This window comes from Nilaparvata lugens, chromosome 10 (genome assembly GCF_014356525.2).
Source record: "Nilaparvata lugens isolate BPH chromosome 10, ASM1435652v1, whole genome shotgun sequence".
In the NCBI taxonomy this organism is placed as follows: Eukaryota; Metazoa; Arthropoda; class Insecta; order Hemiptera; family Delphacidae; genus Nilaparvata; species Nilaparvata lugens.
In genome coordinates, this window is record NC_052513.1 from 28,855,607 (window position 1) to 28,875,386 (window position 19,780).

At 32.6% G+C, this 19,780-nt stretch overlaps 2 protein-coding genes across 2 annotated transcripts; both read right to left on the reverse strand.

Moving 5' to 3' along the window:
- Positions 1-876: 876 nt before the first annotated feature.
- On the reverse strand, positions 877-8,914 carry LOC120353427. The gene is made up of 6 exons (XM_039437136.1): positions 8,788-8,914; positions 6,821-7,690; positions 5,833-5,932; positions 3,129-3,233; positions 2,343-2,498; positions 877-984 (listed from the first exon to the last, which is right to left on the reverse strand). Coding segments are annotated over exons 1-6 (1,269 nt in total). The 5' UTR covers positions 8,790-8,914; the 3' UTR covers positions 877-948.
- A 3,102-nt stretch (positions 8,915-12,016) lies between these two features.
- On the reverse strand, positions 12,017-16,289 carry LOC120353353 (odorant receptor coreceptor-like). The gene is made up of 5 exons (XM_039436671.1): positions 16,207-16,289; positions 15,251-15,350; positions 14,107-14,211; positions 12,578-12,733; positions 12,017-12,265 (listed from the first exon to the last, which is right to left on the reverse strand). Exons 1-5 carry the CDS (start codon positions 16,287-16,289, stop codon positions 12,212-12,214), a joined length of 498 nt encoding a protein of 165 aa, XP_039292605.1. The 3' UTR covers positions 12,017-12,211.
- Between the last annotated feature and the right edge of the window lie 3,491 nt (positions 16,290-19,780).

Below are 19,780 nucleotides of genomic sequence, written 5' to 3' on the forward strand. Positions count from 1 at the left end.
AACAAACAGAGCGCCAGATTTGAATCAATTATTCAGTTATTGATTCCCTTATTATTTAATTGTTATTGTTTCATTTGCATTGAAATGCCGTGTTACTCCACTATCCTGGTATAGTTCAATAAATCTATACGGTATTATATAAAAGCGAAAAGGCACTTATTCATTCACTAACTTACTCACTGATTCATGATCAACAGAACGAAACATCTACTACACCAAATACGTTCAAATTTGGCAATTGGCCTCCCAGAAGCAGACTAAGAACAAATTTTTAAAAATGTCCATAGATACGCCCAAAATCTGCGTTTTTCAGAGTTTTTCTACGTTTTCAAGAACTAATAAAAAAATGTTTAAATTTGGTTCAGTAGTTCAGCCATGGTCTAATAATTTTGTCTTGAGAGCAGTTCAGAATCACGCCAAAGATATGCCCAGGAAAAGCGGGTTTACAGCGTTCTCCTAGCGTTTTTTCTGCGTTTTATAAAATTTTTCACGAACTAAGATGAAATGTTCATATTCAGTACATGAGTTCAGCCAAGGTGTACAATGTATAAGGTGTTGTTGTTAGAGGACTTTAAATTACGCCAAAAATACGCCCTAAATTAGCTTTTTCCAGTATTCATTTGCGTTTTCTCAGAATTTATAAAGATCAAATGAACAGAAAATGTTCAAATTTGTTACATATTTTCAGATTGGTTCTGGAAATTTTGTCTTGGGTGAAGCGAGTCTGTTGTTCTCATTTCTGAATGATTCAGCGGGGGGTCCAAGGGGGGCCCTGGCTATAATAGACGGATAAGGCGAGCGAAGCGAGCTAGTATAAATATGAATGCGTCACCCTCTTCTTACCACTGTTTTCAGGAGCTTCCAACTTGTTCCAATCGCCTTGAATGCTCTCTTGGCTCTTCATATTTATTTATTCTATTATATTTCCCAATCCAATTCACTATTTCGTTACACAAGAAGAATAATAACCAATCTGGAGGCATACTGCGAAAAATGAATTCTCCAGGTTAATTTGGCCAAGTCAAAGATTAGTTATCTTTAGAAAAGGTGGCAGGCTGGGCAGACATAATACATGGGAGTACCGTACGAAAATGAGGTTATTGAAGTATAGTTAATAGCTGCAAATATCTGGGAATGAATCTATCATCTCTGACTGCTCACTTTCAGGAGAGCTATCTACAGCAAGAATTACCTTCAATTTGTTTAATAAGCTGCTGACGCAAACTAATATACCTTTGAAATCCAAACTAGACTAAACGTATTTGATGCAGTGACCAGGATTCACACTTTGATACAAAGGACAAGTAAGGGGAGGAAAGATAATATCATGATGTAGAACAGGTTGAATGTCTCCTTCTATGAAAAGTTTTTAGCCTCTTAGTATGGGCACCAGTTTACAGTATGTTTCTAGACACTTAATGTTTGCTGCTGCTTGCCTACACAACGAATAATTATTATTGTACACTGATCATTATCATAAAAATTACACTACTATTTTTATTTAAGGGTCCAAGAATGAAATTTACCACATTTCCATTAAACATATATTATTGATCTCAAATACGGAAACCTGCATTGCTTCCACAAAAAAATATAGAAAGTGAAACTTCTTGGTATATTTTCTATAAAACCTTGTGTGCGCTCTCGCATGCTAACTCTTCAGTTGCAGTTGTAGTTTGATTCAAATTGGTCGAAATTATGTTTCAGCGATGCTATGATTAACGCTCCTGGTGAATATTGTTCAATGACTTGGGAATTCGATTCCTATAATTCTCCCATTGTCGAAAAAATATTAAATATTGAGTAAGTTGTCTGAACAATCTGAAAATAATTATATTATGAAAATTATTTAAAGATTATTTAATTATTTTTTCAAGGTGTTTGCTGCAAGTTTTACCTTGGAGAATAAAAATGAGGGAGGAGAATTTTTTAATGTGTATACCAAAATAATTCATAGCATTAATAGTTATGATTATACAATATGAATCAAGCCTCCAATTAATATTAAATTGAGAAGAATCTCAAAACTTGAACACGGATCTGTAAAAAATAAAACTCTGTCCAACTTACAAAAAATCAGTGAAAAAAATTACAAATAATCACAACAAAACATCAATTGCTCATTAAACGCCCATTAAAACATATTTTTCATGTATTTCATTGATTGTTAAAATATGTTAAAGTTCTCTTTGTTCTTCTTTTGAATTATCTTCTTACAAAATTCTTGTTTTTCATAAAGAAAACTTAGAATTAAACAGTATTGAGCATCTATTTATTATGATGATTGATTTATTAATATAGCAACCGATAATACAGTTATCAATAATATTTCATTTATTTACCTGTACAAACAATTGAAGGTCTATTAAAAACAATCCATTTCCTTTCAATTCAATACTCATTGCTGAATTGATCTGAAATATTCTCAGAGTCCTTGTGTGTCGTTCATTCAAATTATACCAAGGACAATTATATATAGCACTTGGAATTTCTTGGCTCTAAAACAGAAAATAAAAATCTTATGTCCTTCGAAATACAAATTTTCTTGTTAAATTCTACACTCTGAATTTTACTTTTAATTGAATTTAATAATAATATTTGTCATCCCAGGACTCAGTTTTTAGTTTTACAAAATAATTTAGACTAATACAATTTTTTATGGAAATTACTAAGAAATTGCATTTATTCAAATGCTGTCAATAAATTTTTTATTACTACCTATTAAACGAAAATCCAAATTAAATACTGTAAATCACGGAAGACTTCTGCTACTGCAAATATTGAAATCAGGGTTAACAGCTAGATGGAAATTCGATGAGAGCTACTATCCAAAAATTATTTGCCAGCCCGGGAATCGAACCCGGTACTTCCTAATTGCTTGTCAAGTATGCTTATCCTTACACCAAACTGACAATCTCTGGATAGCAGCGCTCATTTTATAGGAAGTCAAAGCGGCCAGCCAGTCTATAGAATATCACAATTTGTGAATGTTCATTAAATTTTGTCTATAAACAAATTATGAGTTTGAGAAGTGTTATTATTAGAATGACGATTTTACAATCTATAAATATATGAATTTTCATCTGTAGTTGACAAATCAATCATCATCTATAAAATTGCTAACTTACCCCGAGAGTTAAAAAGGTTCCCATCAAGCAATAACCAAATACTACCCCAAGCTCCACGAAAAATATGAATGTGAATTTGATAAAAATGAATGAAAATAGTTCTGCCTGAAATGAGAGAATTCAACTATCAAAAATCATCCTGTGTATAGGATTTGCATTGGAAGAATATAATTCTATAATTTCACACGTGTTGTAATACTGTGCAAATCACTTATACAAATCAATCACTGAATGAGAATCATGATTACATTTGACAACCACATTCAAAAAAGATCGTGATTCCATAAGGCAATTTAACAAAATGCAAAATATTTTTCAAGCAAAAACTCTCTTCTAATAAAAAGGTTTTCAGACTACTTGCACTAGTTTGGCATTCCTCCTGCAAGGCAGTAGCACTAATCAGCGCTTCCAATTATGATCAAAAACCTCAGAAATAAGCTCATGTTCCATGAGAATCACCCGATGCACTCAAGATGCACTAAGATACACTCAATTTGAAAAAATAATATAAAAGCATGAAGTACCCCTTCATTTAAAAAATTTCAAACAAAATTTTGAATGATCCCTTTGTTTTTAATAAAGGAGAGCCCATACAAGTGGAGTGATTTTACTTGATTTCAGTATTTCCTAGTGGAGAGGCGCGCAAAAGAACACCTCAGGGAACAAAATTCCGATTACTCATAAGTTTTAAATTTGACCCAATAATTGCATCTTCCAATAGCTCATTCTTTTCGGCTCGCAAGGCGTTTTAAAATCATGGTGGTTCAATTGTTTTGAAGTACTCTCAACAATAAATTTCCCTTTTTTCCAACAAATTTGACTTATGATACATGATTTTGTACCGCCTTGACGAGCCGACAGGAATGAGCTGTAGTACAAGGAGATCCGATCATTGTGTCAAAAGGCATGAGTGTTTGGGATTTTGATCCTTGAGGTGTCCTTAAGCACGCCTCTCCACTAGACATTACTGATATTAAATGCATCTAACGGATAATTCTAGTAGAACATAATCATCTTATGAACTTATATCATGTTTCGAGATCTCAATGTGAGGACAATAAAGTTACTAATGATGGTTGTACCTGAAAAATTAGGTGTTTTTGAAAATACGAGGAGCATTATTATCACGTGTACCAGAAAAATCTATATGAGATTAAGGTTTTAGAGTGTAGTCGTCTTAGGTTGTAGAGCACAAAATTACGCCCAGGAGGATTTGAATTATATTTTAATGGTGACAATCATATATATTGTTAAATAAAAACTAAAATTAATTTTTTTCTTGAAATTTTACTCATTTTTGAGATATTTCAACTCAGTAAAAATAATAATAATAATATTCGTATGGCTTTTATTGGTGGGGAGTTCCTGATGGAAGTTCCACCTCGCCTGACTATATCATTTGAGCCGTCAATGGGCCTTACGACTGTCATACTTCAGCCGGGACCGACAGTTTAACGTGCCCATCCGATAACACGGGATTGACCTGTTCAAAAACTTTTGGCTCTGAGTGGGGTTCGAACCCGGGATCTCTAAGCTGCTACGCGAGCACTCTATCCACTAGACCACGGATCACTCCTTAACTCAGTAATTGAAGATATATTGCTCTGAATGATTTCATTTTCTTCAAAATTCTCTAATCCAAAAAAGGGTGATATCGAATTTTTCCGTCCGATGACTGAATTTGGAGGAAGTAGCTGATACTAGATAATGAACCGAAAATACGAGGTTATTGGCCCACTCTGTATCTAGCACAAAAAATTCTGTTCTAGACTCCTCTTATGTATCCAGAAAAAATATAAAAAATCAGAACTACAAAATATATTACAAATAGTATATATTTATTGGACAATATATCATGTAATTCTACCTTGATGATGAATGTGAGTTTTGATGAAAGTTTCAATCTTTCATCTCTCTGATACTGTGCAATTTTTTGAGAATGCAATAGCCCTCTTATGCATTGTTATGGATGAGACCTTTAGAGGGGCGGCAGATGCAAGGGGCTTCTGGAATCTTCCAGTGTGACAGAGCTGTCGACCAATGGCAAACGCTTCCTAGAACCTTCTGGTAATCAAAACGGCAGGAGGCTTCTAGATCATTCCCGTGAGTTCGTCTTGGTGCAGGGAGGCGTCGACCAAATGACAAGCGCGCTCCGGAACCTTCTGGTAATCAACAATTACTGTGATTGGTCGGGCGTGTTCGACACCTCTAGATCCTTCTTGAAAGTTCTGTTGCTTATATAAATGGCGCGTGTTGCAGTCGGCAAGTCAGTTGAAAGATTACAGTCGTATTGTTCGATGCTTCTAATCGTGAAATACTAGTGATAAAGTGATAGACTTTTTTAGTTTATACAGTTGTCATTCTTGGTTTTATTCATATTAGTTAACGTATGCTTGTCAATATTCTGTGTAATTTACGAGGTAGTTATCAGTTTATAGTTGTTTCTGGTTTACCTCCGTGTGTTATAGTGTTGTAAGTAATAAATCTAATCAGAATAAATCGCCTCAAGTGTTTTATTAGTGTAGAAACCCGCAACAGTACTGTATGCTATTGATACAGTATTGAAACCATGAAACGATTATATATGCTATTACGTAACAGCTTACATTATTAATTATTATTTCATGAGCATAAGAAAACAATACTATCCTTTTTCATGTTATTTGTGTACCAACGTCCAATGAAGAGAATATAAATATCTAACCTTTGAAAGCACTATTGATAAGGATGCCAAAACAGCCATGCTTACTCCTATTATAACACCAAAGACCGTTGATGTGACATCTTGAAAGAGGTTGAAGAGCCTGTAGACCATGAAAAGATAATAAATTCTTATGGACACCCTTAGTAATGTTGGTTGATCAGACAATTGTTGATAGTAGAGGAAACAGTTTGAACAATCACAATCAAATTATATGCGGTAATAAGTTACTGTAATAATAAAAAAAATCTTCAAAAGATGTCTCACAGTTCATGACTTAATTTTAGCTTTTTACATTCTAATCAAAAATTGTTCTTTCTTCTTATTAAATAATTAGGCCTTATCAAAAATATCTTCCATTCCCATTTGAGCGATTTCCATATTCAAATCAATGAATAATAATTTTCCATATCAATACAATCTTGGTAGTAACTATTGGTATGCCAAATCCATTTACTATCAAAATTGCATTTCTTGTAATCTACTATTGTTTTTCAGTGATAAACTTGCTGCTATATAGATTGTCTCATGGCCGACATTTAGCCTATCCATATAGAAAATTAAGCACTCCAAAGCCTTGCGCACACCACTGCAACTTGCATGGCAGCGACGGAGGCGGGATAGTTTTTAAGCCGTTGTTAAATGGTTGAAATCTATGCCTTCGTCTTTATGTAATTTGCAGTGGTGTGCTCAATTAGTAAGGAAAATTTAAGCATTGAGAAAAGAACGCAGTTTTTCTATTTCTTTTTTTCTGTGATTATAAGACTTGCGTAAAGCCTGGGTTAAATGTTTCAAAATTTCCCGCTCCCTCTGTATAAATTAACGTCTACCCCAAAAATACCGCATATGGTGTGCACAAGGCTTTACAACGATTAGAGAAATGGAATTATAGTTCAAAACAACAGTTCATATTTTTTGAGCCAAATCATAATATCATACCTTATAACAAAACAACAGTTCATATTTTTTGAGCTAAATCATAATATCATACCTTATAATTTCAATGTGGTGTTGTATATTCTCATTAATACATTCTTGAACGCATTTTGAATAAAATTTATCTCCTCTAAGTATTTCAATTCGTTGCTCGGTCATTTTCCCACAAAAATTGAATCTTTCCAAAGCTCTGTGCTCCAAATTCAGTATGGACCGCTTCAATATCATGTATTGCGTGTTTATTTCGAAAATGACAAACACTAGGAAAGGTATAGCTGACGACAAGTAGCCAGATATCAGTGCTACCTCCCCAAATACAAACAAATATCCCAAAGTGTAGCCAAGTAAAGTGTCAGTCTCAAATGGCAACCACAACGGGACTGGTAGATCGTAATTGATCTCTTCAATATTATTTCCATCCTTGTTTCCAAAAAACTTAATCAGGAATGGAGTTAAAATACCCAGAAAGCATAGTATCAAAAAAATTGCAACATGAAAAACTTTTTGGAAAACATTTCGGTAGAATTTAATTTTGTTTTTCAATTTGATGTCATCGTCTTCGCCATATTTCGTTTTGTACTCGAATACACCAGTGTCTATCATTTGATAGAGCTCATGAGTCATGGGCATCCTGATAGCATAATGTGTGATCAGTAGGATGTAGAAGGCTAATACAATTGAGTAGGCATGTGCGATTTCGACAAATGTCATTAGATCTGAGCGAGCATAGTACATACTCATAGCACCAACGTACAGGAAAAATGTCATGGATGAAAATGCCAATGTTATCAGGATGAGATTCAGTGTTAGCCATGGCTGGTAGGGAGAAACAACCAAAGCAGTCTCTATTACAAATTTCACTCCAGTCTTTTTGATTCCTCTGAAAATGCTCTTCCAGTTCTCTTCTGTGTTCTGCCACAATATCCTGAAGAATACAAGGTATTATAGGTAAAAAAATAATTTGTATAGACCACCGTATATTGTCAATCAATCTACGAATAATGAATAAGTGAATAATGAACATCTGATTAGGCTGAATTTATCCTATACAATCAAACGAGCAATTTCTGTTTATATGTTTGTATTTTACCGGATCTCGAAAACGGCTCTAACGATTCTCACGAAATTCAGAACATAGTAGGTTAATAATATAAAAATTCGATCTCATCCCTGGGAAAACTAGCTGAAGGACCTTAAAAGGATATTTATTAATCATCCTTGGAAAAACAGCTGATAATATTTATTTCGTCGTCTGTTGATGATGGAATTGAGTGAGCGAGTACATGTGTTTGGGACTGTGTCAAAATTATGACTCAGCTGTTGAACTTTTGTAATAATTAAATCAGGTACTTAGTACCGGTTGCAAAAAAGCCGGGTTATTTTCAATCCTGATTAATTCCAGTAGATTCATCTTTTTGAAATAGTCTTTTCTGATTTGGTTCACGTGAAATTTGGCTTTTGTGTGCAACCGGGCCTTTGTGAGGGAAATTTTAGCATTCCTCTGGGAATTTATCTCAATTTACTGTGATTAGATAGAACATTTTTCTGTATGAATTATGAATGTTATTATAAATTCTTCTTTCGTAATAATTTTTTTATGCTTTTATACTCCAGAGCGAAGCTCGGTCCCCGATATTAGTTATTATTGTAAATAAATACGAGTAATGGAATTGGCTAAAAAATAATACCTGCTTTGGTGTTGGACCTGTGCGCAGGTATGTTAAAAAAGTGATCAAACGAAAAAATCAAAGAAAAACAACAAATGAGTTGTTAACTAGAGCTAACGTACGGTGCCATACATAAAACAAAATTGAAGTAAAAGCCTTCCAGGGATAAGGTAAAGAACTACAACAAACCTAGTACAACAAAATAAAACCCCCAATTGATGATACCAAAATCAATTGATTAGTTAATAATAAAACAATGAAGGATCTAGTGATGTAAAAATACGAAATAGGGATACTTTAATAGAATGGAACTTTAAGAGTTGGTTGAAATTTTGAAGTTATGAAAAATACTTACATGTCTCATTGAATTCGAATTTTCCTCTCAAGAATATAATGTATGTGCCTCTATCCTATAGTGGGACTATTTGCCCCCACTGAATAATGTCAAGAATACAATTCCCAAGTAAAAACGCTACTTCTCTTTTGCGAATAAAAATGCAATAGAAAATGGTGGATGCAATTTTCCAGTGTTACTTTCCATCCATCACCTGTTATCGAACTCAATAAAATTTTTATCAAGGTTTCTTTTATAATTTTTTCACTTTTTTCATCTTAGTAGTCGAATTTTAATTGAGGTCCTTGAGATTTTACATGCATATTAATTCCACTATCATTCAAACATAACACGGTACACGTATCAATCTTCTCACTATTCTATACAGTAAGTTTACTGGAATACTTTTCAAGTTCAATAGAGAATTAGGATTGTGTTGTGAGAAAATAATAAAATATTTATGATTATTCGGGGACACCATTATAGGCCTACCGTACTAAAAGCGTATGTCCTTCATTGAACGTTATAATGCATTATTGAATCTCTATTCCATTTCTCATTGCATGCATTACGTCATTTCATGCTTTATCATAAGCTGCTAATTTTAGAATATCTTGTTTTTAAATTTCGAGAACGAATATCTCTAAAATTGTTGGAAATATCACAAAACTCTACTGGACAAAAATCTAGGGAATTTATCAAGATTCATTTTCAAATGTTTAGTCAAGTCGGTTAGACGCATTTTTTCCAAGATATTTGCGTATAAGCAAAAAGTTGAAATATTCAACTTTTAAACCACCCTCATTCAATTCAATTTATTTCCATCAACAAAAATACATTAATAAAACATTCTCATTACAATTCAATCAATATTTTCAGGAAATAAATATTTCCCCCATAGACTATTAGTCCGTTTGTGGGGAAAGAATTCTTATCTATAATAACTGTGAAATAGAAAATCCTGCAGAATTCTGTCTTTATATTATTTTCATTTACAATCATTACAATATAATAAACAGGGCATGATGTCGTGGGTTTTTTGTTAAAGATGACTATAGTATTATGTTCGAGTATTTCCCAAAGTTTTTAAATTACTTATTGTAATGTTCAGAGTGCTGCATCACAGTAACGGAGTTAACAGAGTTCGCATATTGGAATGGAGCAGGATCTACATATAAGGCGAGTTAATGAGGGCTTCTGATGCCTCCCGACCAATACCAAGCAACCATGTGACTATCTTATTTTTAAATTAGCAACACTGCATCCATCAGCCTCTTTTATTGTTGATTGCGATGAAGTAGGTGAGCGATATGAAAAGGATTGTTATCGACCAATGTAAAGGTTGCTCTAGATGTATTAAATTCAAAATTCAACATATGTCTAGTTGGGTGATTATGGTGTAGCTGTGTGAAAAATTCTGTTCTTTACGTTTTGATAAAAATAAGAAGAGTTTTAATGTCGATTTTTCTCATGTCAAGAACAGGAAATTCGGTGTAGAGTTGCTCAGTAGGAAATCAGATATTTTTTTTATTTAGAATTATTTTGATGAGTGATCTCATTCCTTTAGCACAAGTTGTAGGAATGGAGACTTTTAATATGTTCACCACCTGAGTGATCTCAACAAAGCTGCGAAGTCAAATATTGTGTTCCAAACGTTCCCTCCAAATTTCCCTGTCAATTGATCTATTGTTGCAAAACTGAGGATTTCACACTCAATACACTAAAGAAGCTGCAACAGTCGTAGGGAAATGCGTAAAATTGTAAAATTATCCATCAAAATGGAATAGTTATTTGTGCAACTAGTGCGCAAAGTGACAGTTTGCTGCACCGAAAGAAACGTTTACGCCCGAGCAGTAGGCGAGGGCGGAATGGTTTGTTGAGTGCAGCAGAGGAACTTTGCGCACGTAGACTATTTCACATTAATTTTTTCCTACAGTTACCATTGAATATGAAAAGTGGGTAATTATGGGTAAAATTGCCTGAAATGCATCAAATGTTTTTCTGTGTAATTTTATTATTGATAAAAACCTTAATCCTAAAATCCTAAAGTCCTCGTTGTCCTTGGTTATAATATATAATGAATAATAATTAGCTCGTTGTGCTTCGTTGCACCTCTGCTCACTATAGCAGCCACAGCAGTCACTGTTACCAACTTCATTTTGATTTTGCTGCACTGTTGCTCCATATAACCTACTAAGTATTTTGCGTTGCCATGTTGCAAATCTGGAGTGCAGAAAAATTTTTCCCGCACTAGAGCGGAAAAGTGATTCTTTGCGTTCTGTAATCAGTGCAGCAATGGCCGCTTTTCAAGATAACTGTAGGAAAAGAATATTATGCTCTATAAGCTCTCAATCAGCATTGATTTTCCCATCGATTTAAAAAAAATTATAATATAGCAAAACATTGGAGGCAAACGTGTGGTTTTTTCAAAAATGTCACACATTCAAGATCGAAAATATATAATGTATTTAAAAAGTTGTGGATTGAATATTGTAGGAAATTATGTAAGCTTCAATTTCGTATGGAATAGTTATGTCCGTAAGATGCATAGTTTTCGAGTAATAGGCCCTATGCAATAAATCCAAGAGATTGTACCTTTGAACCACCTCCTTCCCTTATCACAGTGGGCAGTGGTGGGGACTTTTGATATGTTCACCTCCTTACTACCCTAAACAGAACTGCGGGGTCAAAAATAGTCTTCCAAACTTTTCCTTCTATACCCTTTTTTGAGCATTCATTGCCTAGACTAAAAAATATCTACTGACTGAATCCAGAGATGTAGAATTTCTTCATGATGAAATAAAAACGAAATAATTATGTTATATTTTTACAAAACCCTGAATTTCGATTTGTCATCTTCAGTTGAATTTTGAGCTTAACATTTTATTTTAACAATGTTTTTTTTTTAATTAAACTCATCATACTTATCATCTATTCTCTCCATTAATGAAATCATCATAAATGAAAAGGTTTCTATTATCATTCATCAGCTAGGCTTAAAATATTTGTAGGAAATTGATTTTGTGAATAAATAGAAACATTTCCAGTTGAATTATTGACAGATCATCAGTTCTATGAAACTGTAGAAACTATATGAAACACTTCTGAAACTGTTATCAGGAAACAGGATTAAATACATGTGAGATGAAAGAGATAAGTGAAATAAATAAATTGGAATATCAAAAACTAAGAAAATCTTTTTATAGTATTTTCTTATGATAATTTATATTCATGAATATCATATTCGTATGAAATAGGATATTTTTAGATCTAAATTTCAGTCTCTTCCACAGGATGACGTTGGAAAAAAGCTTGCACTTCCTGAGCACCACATAATATAAGAAGCTTGATCATTAAAAGTTGATTATGAGTAGAACCAATCCGTCTGAATTTTCAAATATATTAGCCACATGTTAGCCTTAGTATCTCTCCTTTCTGCTTGAAGTTAGCTCTCCATGGACGTGAAAATATTAAAAATTGAATATGTTGTCTGAACAATCTGAAAATCAACAATAATATGTTGTTTGAAAAATAACAATTCATCAAGATATGGAATTCTTACCTTTCAAATAAAAAACAATCGTTCTGGTACCTAGTTATTAATCCTTTATAAAATTATTAATCCTTTCTGAAATACTATTTCAAGAGAAGCTTACACAATAAGTATCTTTAGAAGCTCTGAATTTTTCCATTGATTGAGAAATTCGATAATACTAGCATAGATTGATTGACTGCCTTTATTAAAAACCATAGACGTTGACCAATGGCATCAACTTCAATAAAACGATTATTTGTAGAAAAACATTCTTACCTGGACAAATAACTGAAGATCTATCAAGAAAAGTCCATTGCCTCTCAGTTCAATACTTATTGAGGAATTTATTTGGAATATTCTCAACATTCTCCTATGTTTTTCATTCAGGTAATACCAATGACAGTTGTACAGGGCACTTGGAATCTCTAGACTCTGAAAAATAAAATTAATAACTTTCTAGGCATTGGTGATGATTTAAGTCTGTTTTCAAAAACATAAAATTATTGTATTATAGAACAAAAATGCAAGAATAATATATAAATTGGGTGAAAAGTCCGAAAACGGCTTAATATCTCATACACAAAGGTAATGTGACGGTGTGTGTGATTGGGGATCCTATTTGAATTGAAAATACTACTTTACTAAACTTTATTTTTTTAAATGGGAAGGTGGTCATGCGATACATGATTTCAATACGAAATTTCAAGGAAAAAAGAATGGCGAAAGCCGCATGTCGATATCTCAAACCGTTTAGAATATATTCACATTATTATTCAATACTATTCAAAGCAGAAAGGAGAGGAAAAAGTCCGAGAATGGCTTAGTATCTTATAAAAAAATGTGATTCCAAGGTGGGTGTGATTGGGAATCCTACTCAAATTGAAAATACTACTCTACTATGATTTTAGAAATCTGGTCCGCCATCTTGGATCCGCCATTTTGAATGCAACTTTATTTTTTTTAAATAGGAAGGTCGTCATGCGATACATGATTTCGATACGGAATTTCAAAAAAAAATGAATGGTGAAAACCGCACATCGATATCTCAAACCGGTTAGAAGATATTAGCATTATTAATCAATACCTCTTATGTATTTCAATTCTGATTTGCATGGTAATGATTAATAATGTGAATATCTTCTAAACGTTTTGAGATATCGATATGCGGTTTTCGCCACTCTTTTTTCCTTGAAATTCTGTATCGAAAGCATGTATCGCATGACCACCATCCTATTAAAAAAAATAAAGTTGCATTCGAAATGGCGGACCAGATTATTAAAGTCATAGTAAAGTAGTATTTTTAATTCGAGTAGGATCCCCAATCACACCCACCGTCAAATTACCTTTCTTTATGAGATATTAAGCCTTTCTCGGACTTTTCACTTAATCTGTAGATTTCTCAAAAGTTTCAGTAGTAGATTTGGCCTTATTACTACCGTACTGCTGTACGGTACCTATAAACTAATGCGGTAGATTATCTGTATAGTACTATAGTACCATATATTTAGTATTATATAGCTAGGTTTAGCTGGCGCTAGTAATGTATATTATAATCTCGATTGCTCTGTTCTTTTGTTCAAGTATTGAATCATGAAATGCTTTAAATATAATGGCGTATCTTCGATAGAATTAATTGCGATATCATCAATACTGCAGTTGAGACTGATTAGGGATTTATTATTATCGTCTAATCAAGATTGTTAGGACAAAAATAAATTGTATCACTATCAACTACTGTACTACAGTAATAACTGTACTTTTACTACTACTACTATTTACTTACTACTACAATAGTAACTACTCACGCTATCAGTAAGAAACGTTCCCATTAAGCAATAACCAAATACGACCAAAAGCTCCACAAAAAAGAAGAATGCAAACTTTAATGTTTCAAATGATAGTAGCTCCGTCTGTGAATGAGATATGGAATCGTTATGGATAAAAATAATATTATGAATTATTATGTCTAGTAATTTCTTGAAACATGTAAATAGTTGAATACCAATAAAAATTATATTGTTGTGATTATGGAATAGTTTGCTGCACCGAAAGAAACGTTTACGCACGAACCGTAGGCGAGGGCGGAATGGTTTCTTGAGTGCAGCAGAGGAACTTTGCGCACGTATTTCACATTAAATTTTTCCTTTAGTCACCATTGAATATGAAAAGTGGTTGATTATGGGTGAAATGATGGCTGAAATCCATCAAATGTTTGTCTGTATAATTTTGTTATTAATAACAACTTTAATTTATTTTTAACTTGATAATCCAATTTAAAATTAATAATCAATAATTTATTGAAATTTAAAATTAAATTAATCCAATTAATTTGAATAATTTTGCGTAAATCTTAATTTCTAAATAATTTTTTCAACCAATCAATAATTTATAAATGAAAAAAATATTATTTGAAATAATGAATAATTAATAATATTCAAAATGTATAATATTTAATGAGTTCTCATTTTTATTTATTTGAAAATCAGAAAAAATAGATATAACAAATTCGTATTCAAAATACACGCCAACAATGTCAACAGCTGATTGGGATGGCTGCAAGATGATATGCAAAGTATTAAGAGTACGCAAAGTAATACTTTGCGCACTAGAGCGAAAAAGTGATTCTTTGTGTTCTGTAATCAGTGCAGGAATGGTCACTTTTCAAGGTAAATGTAGGAAAATATAATTAAAGGTTTCATTTTCAGACTAATAGAAGAATAATAGATTATTATGAGAAATTATTCATCCTGCTATATAGATGGAAATAAATAAAGACAGCAGAATTCGATTTGGATTATCGTTCAAAAATTATCCTGTTATATTACTTCCAAGCAGTTATGTGAGTTTAAACTGATAAATCATGCCTGGGATTTTCTCATTAATACCAAAACAAATCGTTCACAATTTAAACCATAATAGAATATAGACCTACTGGAATTTTAACCACACCTTTGTGAGCACTAGTGATAGGGATGCGAGGATCATCATGCTTACGCCTATAATCACACCAAAGATGGTTGACGATAAATCCTGATAGAGACTGAAAAACCTGAAAATGAAATTAACCACAAGATACGATTCATAAACATTAAATTCAACGATCATAGAACGAATATTATAGAAAAACACCTATTGACATGGGCTAGTTTTAAATTCAGCATAGTATAAATTTGAGGTAATGTTTTTCTATAATAAAACAAAATAAATCTTATAGCACCCTTTATTTTTAAAAAACTTTAAAATAGTTGAACAACTAGTTTCGGTTTACACCATCTTCAGGTTAGGCTATAATATAGAATAAAATTTATATAATATTTATTTTATTTTATAACCTGAATATGGTGTAAACCGAAACTAGTTGTTCAACTATTTTAAAGTTTTTTTTTTTAAATAAAGGGTGCTATAAGATTTATTTTGTTTTATTATAGAAAAACATTATCTCAAATTTATACTATGCTGAGACTTTAAAATGGGGAAGCTTGAAACAAGTTTTCAACTATAATACCATATTCATTACAATTATACATAACAGTTGAAAGTAACAATGAAAAGTATCCGAATATCAATTATTAATTTCGTGTAAGTATTGAATGAAGCACATGGAATTCAAATAAGAACAGGGTAGGCCTATAAGCCTATAATTGTTAAAGTATGAAAATGTTTTCTTTTTAAAAGTTTCCTTACAAGCTGAAACTACCAACCTGGAAGTACCCATGATTGGGTTTCTCTTCTCTCAACAGAAGAAACATTATGTAAAAAAATATGAAATTTTATTTTTCTCACACATTAGCCAAGTCCTAAAAGCTTTAAGCTAAATTTGCCTTGTGGCCATTCATATGATATGATAAACAATTCTGGAAATGGATTTAAATAGGTAATTAATTATTCTGCATGAAACTACTCACTTTAGGATTTCAATGTGGTGTTGTATATTCTCCCTCATGCACTCTTGAACGCATCTTTCGAAGAATGAATCATCTCTCAGCATTTCTATCTGAGCCTGTGATACCCGTGTAAGACAATTATATTTCTCCAAGGCGCGACGTTCCAAATTTAGTATGGAATTCTTCAATATTCTGTACTGAGTGTTGACCTCAAAAGCAGCATAGACGAGGAAAGGTATCGCGGCTGCCAGATAAATAGCTACTAGAAAAACTTCGATCAATATAGAACAATAGGCAATACTAAATCCCAGCAGGGTATCGGTTCTGAAAGGAAACCACAATGGAACTGGAAAGTTGTAGTTGATTTCTTCGATTTTCTTTCGATTCTCGTCTTCCAATAATTTTATCATAGTAGGCGCGAGAATACACAAAATAATTATAGCTACAACTATAGCTGAATTCATAACGGTCTGGAAAAGTGTGTGGTAGAATCTATTTTGCTTTTTAATCTTCTCTTCCTCCTCCTTACAACACTCGTTACTGTACTCAAATATATCAGCATCAACGACTTGTAGCAACTCGTGTAGTACAGGCATTTTTAAAACGTAATGAACCGTGAGCAAGACCCAAAACGCTAGGACAAAAGTGTAGGCGTGTGCTATTTCGACAAAAGTAGTTAGATCACTCTGTGCATAGTACATGCTCACTCCGCCAACATAGACGAAAAATGACATAAATATGAACGCTAGTGACATCATGAGTAGGTTGAAAGCTAGCCATGGTTGTTCTGGTGACACGAGTAAGCCGGATCCTATCACAAACTTCACTCCTGATTTTTCAAGTCCTCTCTTCACCCTCAGCCAGTCATCTTTTGCTATTTGCCACAAAATCCTGGGAAAAATTATTAATTTATTAAGTTTCTACTAAAGAAAAACACCAATTTGATCAAGAATTATCTCTATAGAAAAAATTAAATATGATGTGGAAGAGTGATCAGTTTTCACTGTTCATAATATTATTTTGCATAATATATAGGCCTATACTTTTATTTTTATTTCTCATTCATGTAGCGCCTATCTGTGATACTCGCATGAGAACACATTTTGCAGCTATAACTCCTCCCTTCGTAAACTTCATCATTTTAATTCCACTTTTAATAAACTTAACTGTAATTCGTGATGAAATAAATCAGAAATAAATGTCTTGGAAAAAGAGTCCAAGTAGATTCACTAACAATCAATAAATAATAATTTATTTCTTTCAATCAATTTCAAATCAGCCTAAACAGGAAGCTTCATTTCAACTATAATTTATAGACATTATGAAGACCCTGACATTGTAATTATTCTCTTCATCATAATAAGTCCTCCAAAACTAAATTAAAACTCCTTAAAGCTAATAAGTGCTCCAAATTCATTAGCAAATGCCCCTTATTTGTATAATATTGTCATTTTTAGTCAAAACTTTATTTATTTATTATCTGTCTTGCATACCCAAAAAATTTGATTAGGCATGAAAATATTAGTTATTCAAATCTTTTCCTTCCTGAAGTATATTCTTGCGTTGGCATTTATCATGTTCAATATTTTTCATAATTATGAAGGATATTTTCCAAATTTCTTATGAAAAAAAATACTTACATGACTCATCAACTTGAAAATTCGACTGAAAATTTGGCATAAGATTGTTTTATATGAATTCTAAATTTATTCATAATATAAATCCTCTCAAAATAATTTTATTATAAAATGGAATTGCAACCCAATTTTTAGAAGAACCATTGCTCCAAGTCCTTTGGTTCTAGAAATTAACATAGAGAGGAAGACTTTACAATCTCATTCAGAAATGAATTGTTCATCCAGATTATCTTATAAGCATTCTGTTAGGAGTTGTAACCCATTGGGATCTAATATTCTGCAAGGTTCACAGTCTTGCCAATTGTTACATTTTTCATACCTCGTACTTGTTACATATTTAGTAAAAAATGACGTTCATCTGAGTTTTACTATGTTATCACACGATATCTTAGGAAATTCTTTATCCCTGAAGTACACACCTTATTCAATTAGTTCAAAGCCTGATTGTTTAAGTAGGTTGTTCAAAAATTTGTAATCACACAATCGCAAGTGATCGCTTTCTCGAAGTTAAATTTTTATCATGGTACTTTCTTTCTACTACCATACTACCTAGTATTTGTATTTCTAGGTTGTCATTCTAAATACCTAATATTATGCACTCTTTGGCTATGCAATGCTCTTCTTAATATTCTTTCCCTTTTTGTTACTCAGGAGTTATAATGCATTTATTACCAAATATAATGCATGATATGATTGTAATGCATTGAACATTTTCATGATTAATCGTTACTCAATATTATTGTCTTTTTGATATTGGTATTAATCTCTTATTTCGCAACTGATAGATAGTTAATGAACTATATGTATTTGAAAATATATTCTTCAAATAATAAGCAAAATGCCATTAAATACAACAGGAAGATGATGTACTGTAACATGTTTATCAAAACCATGAAATGATTGCATTGAATTCAAGAAAATGTTTTGTTGCATTATTTCAGTTTTATTTAGAAGATATAGCTGGCTGTACAGCTCACTACAGCCTCAACATTTAATTGCAAAACTTGAGAGATAAACTATGTAGGTTGTTGGTGAAGGCATAAGCTTTGGGCTACTTGTTGAACAAGTTTGGGGAATCGTATAGTTTGGGACACGAGGGTTTGAAGGAGCTATTTTTACTTTCCTTGCCCTATTACCATAGGTTATAGTTTTGCTATCCGAAAAAAATTAAAATAGGTGCCCCAATTTCTAAATTTCTATACGTTTCAACATCCCCTGAGTCCAAAAAGGTGGTTTTTGGGTATTGGTCTGTGTGTGTGTGCATGAGTGTATGTGTGTCTGTGTTCACGATATCTCATTTCCCAATTAACGTAATGACTTGAAATTTGGAACTTAAGGTCCTTACAATATAAGGATCCGACAAGAACAATTTCGATCAAATGAAATTCAAGATGGCGGCTAAAATGGCGAAAATGATGTCAAAAACAGGGGCTTTCGCGATTTTCTCAAAAATGGCTACAAAGATTTTGATCAAATTCATACCGTACCTAAAATAGTCATTGATAAGCTCTATCAACTGCTACAAGTCCCATATATGTAAAAATTTCAGGAGCTCCGCCCCATCCATGCAAAGTTTGATTTTAGATTCCCAATTATTAGGCTTCAGATACAATTTAAACAAAAAATTTCAAGTGGAAAAGATTGAGCATGAAAATCTCTACAATTAATGTTCAGTAACATTTTCACCTAAAATTGAAAATAAGCTAGAAATTCGAGAACGTAAGATTATTCAATTGCAAACTTTTGACAACTGTTGATTCTATTAAATCATTCACTATGAAGAGATAGCAGACCTTGTGTGTCTCCAGCGTTATTGGCCTGTCACCAGCTGGCTCAGATCTTTGAATAGTAGACTTCAGATGCGCGTGAACACTAGCGTCAGGTGATCAATTTTCATAACGGCAAGGAAAGTTGTGTGAGTGCGCCACACCAGATTTTTATTTTTTTGGAGGGTAAAT

Excerpts from the sequence above, each read along its gene's own strand:
- LOC120353427 (XM_039437136.1), bottom strand. Across the intron at positions 3,234-5,832 it reads TATCAATAGTGCTTTCAAAG|GCAGAACTATTTTCATTCAT; the intron begins GTTAGATATTTA and ends CTCTCATTTCAG. Across the intron at positions 2,499-3,128 it reads GAACCTTTTTAACTCTCGGG|AGCCAAGAAATTCCAAGTGC; the intron begins GTAAGTTAGCAA and ends TTTCTGTTTTAG.
- LOC120353353 (XM_039436671.1), bottom strand. The coding sequence starts at position 16,289 with ATGCTGAGAGATGATTCATTCTTCGAAAGATGCGTTCAAGAGTGCATG. Across the intron at positions 15,351-16,206 it reads CACCACATTGAAATCCTAAA|GTTTTTCAGTCTCTATCAGG; the intron begins GTGAGTAGTTTC and ends TTTCATTTTCAG. Across the intron at positions 12,266-12,577 it reads ATCTTCAGTTATTTGTCCAG|ATTGTTCAGACAACATATTC; the intron begins GTAAGAATGTTT and ends GTTGATTTTCAG.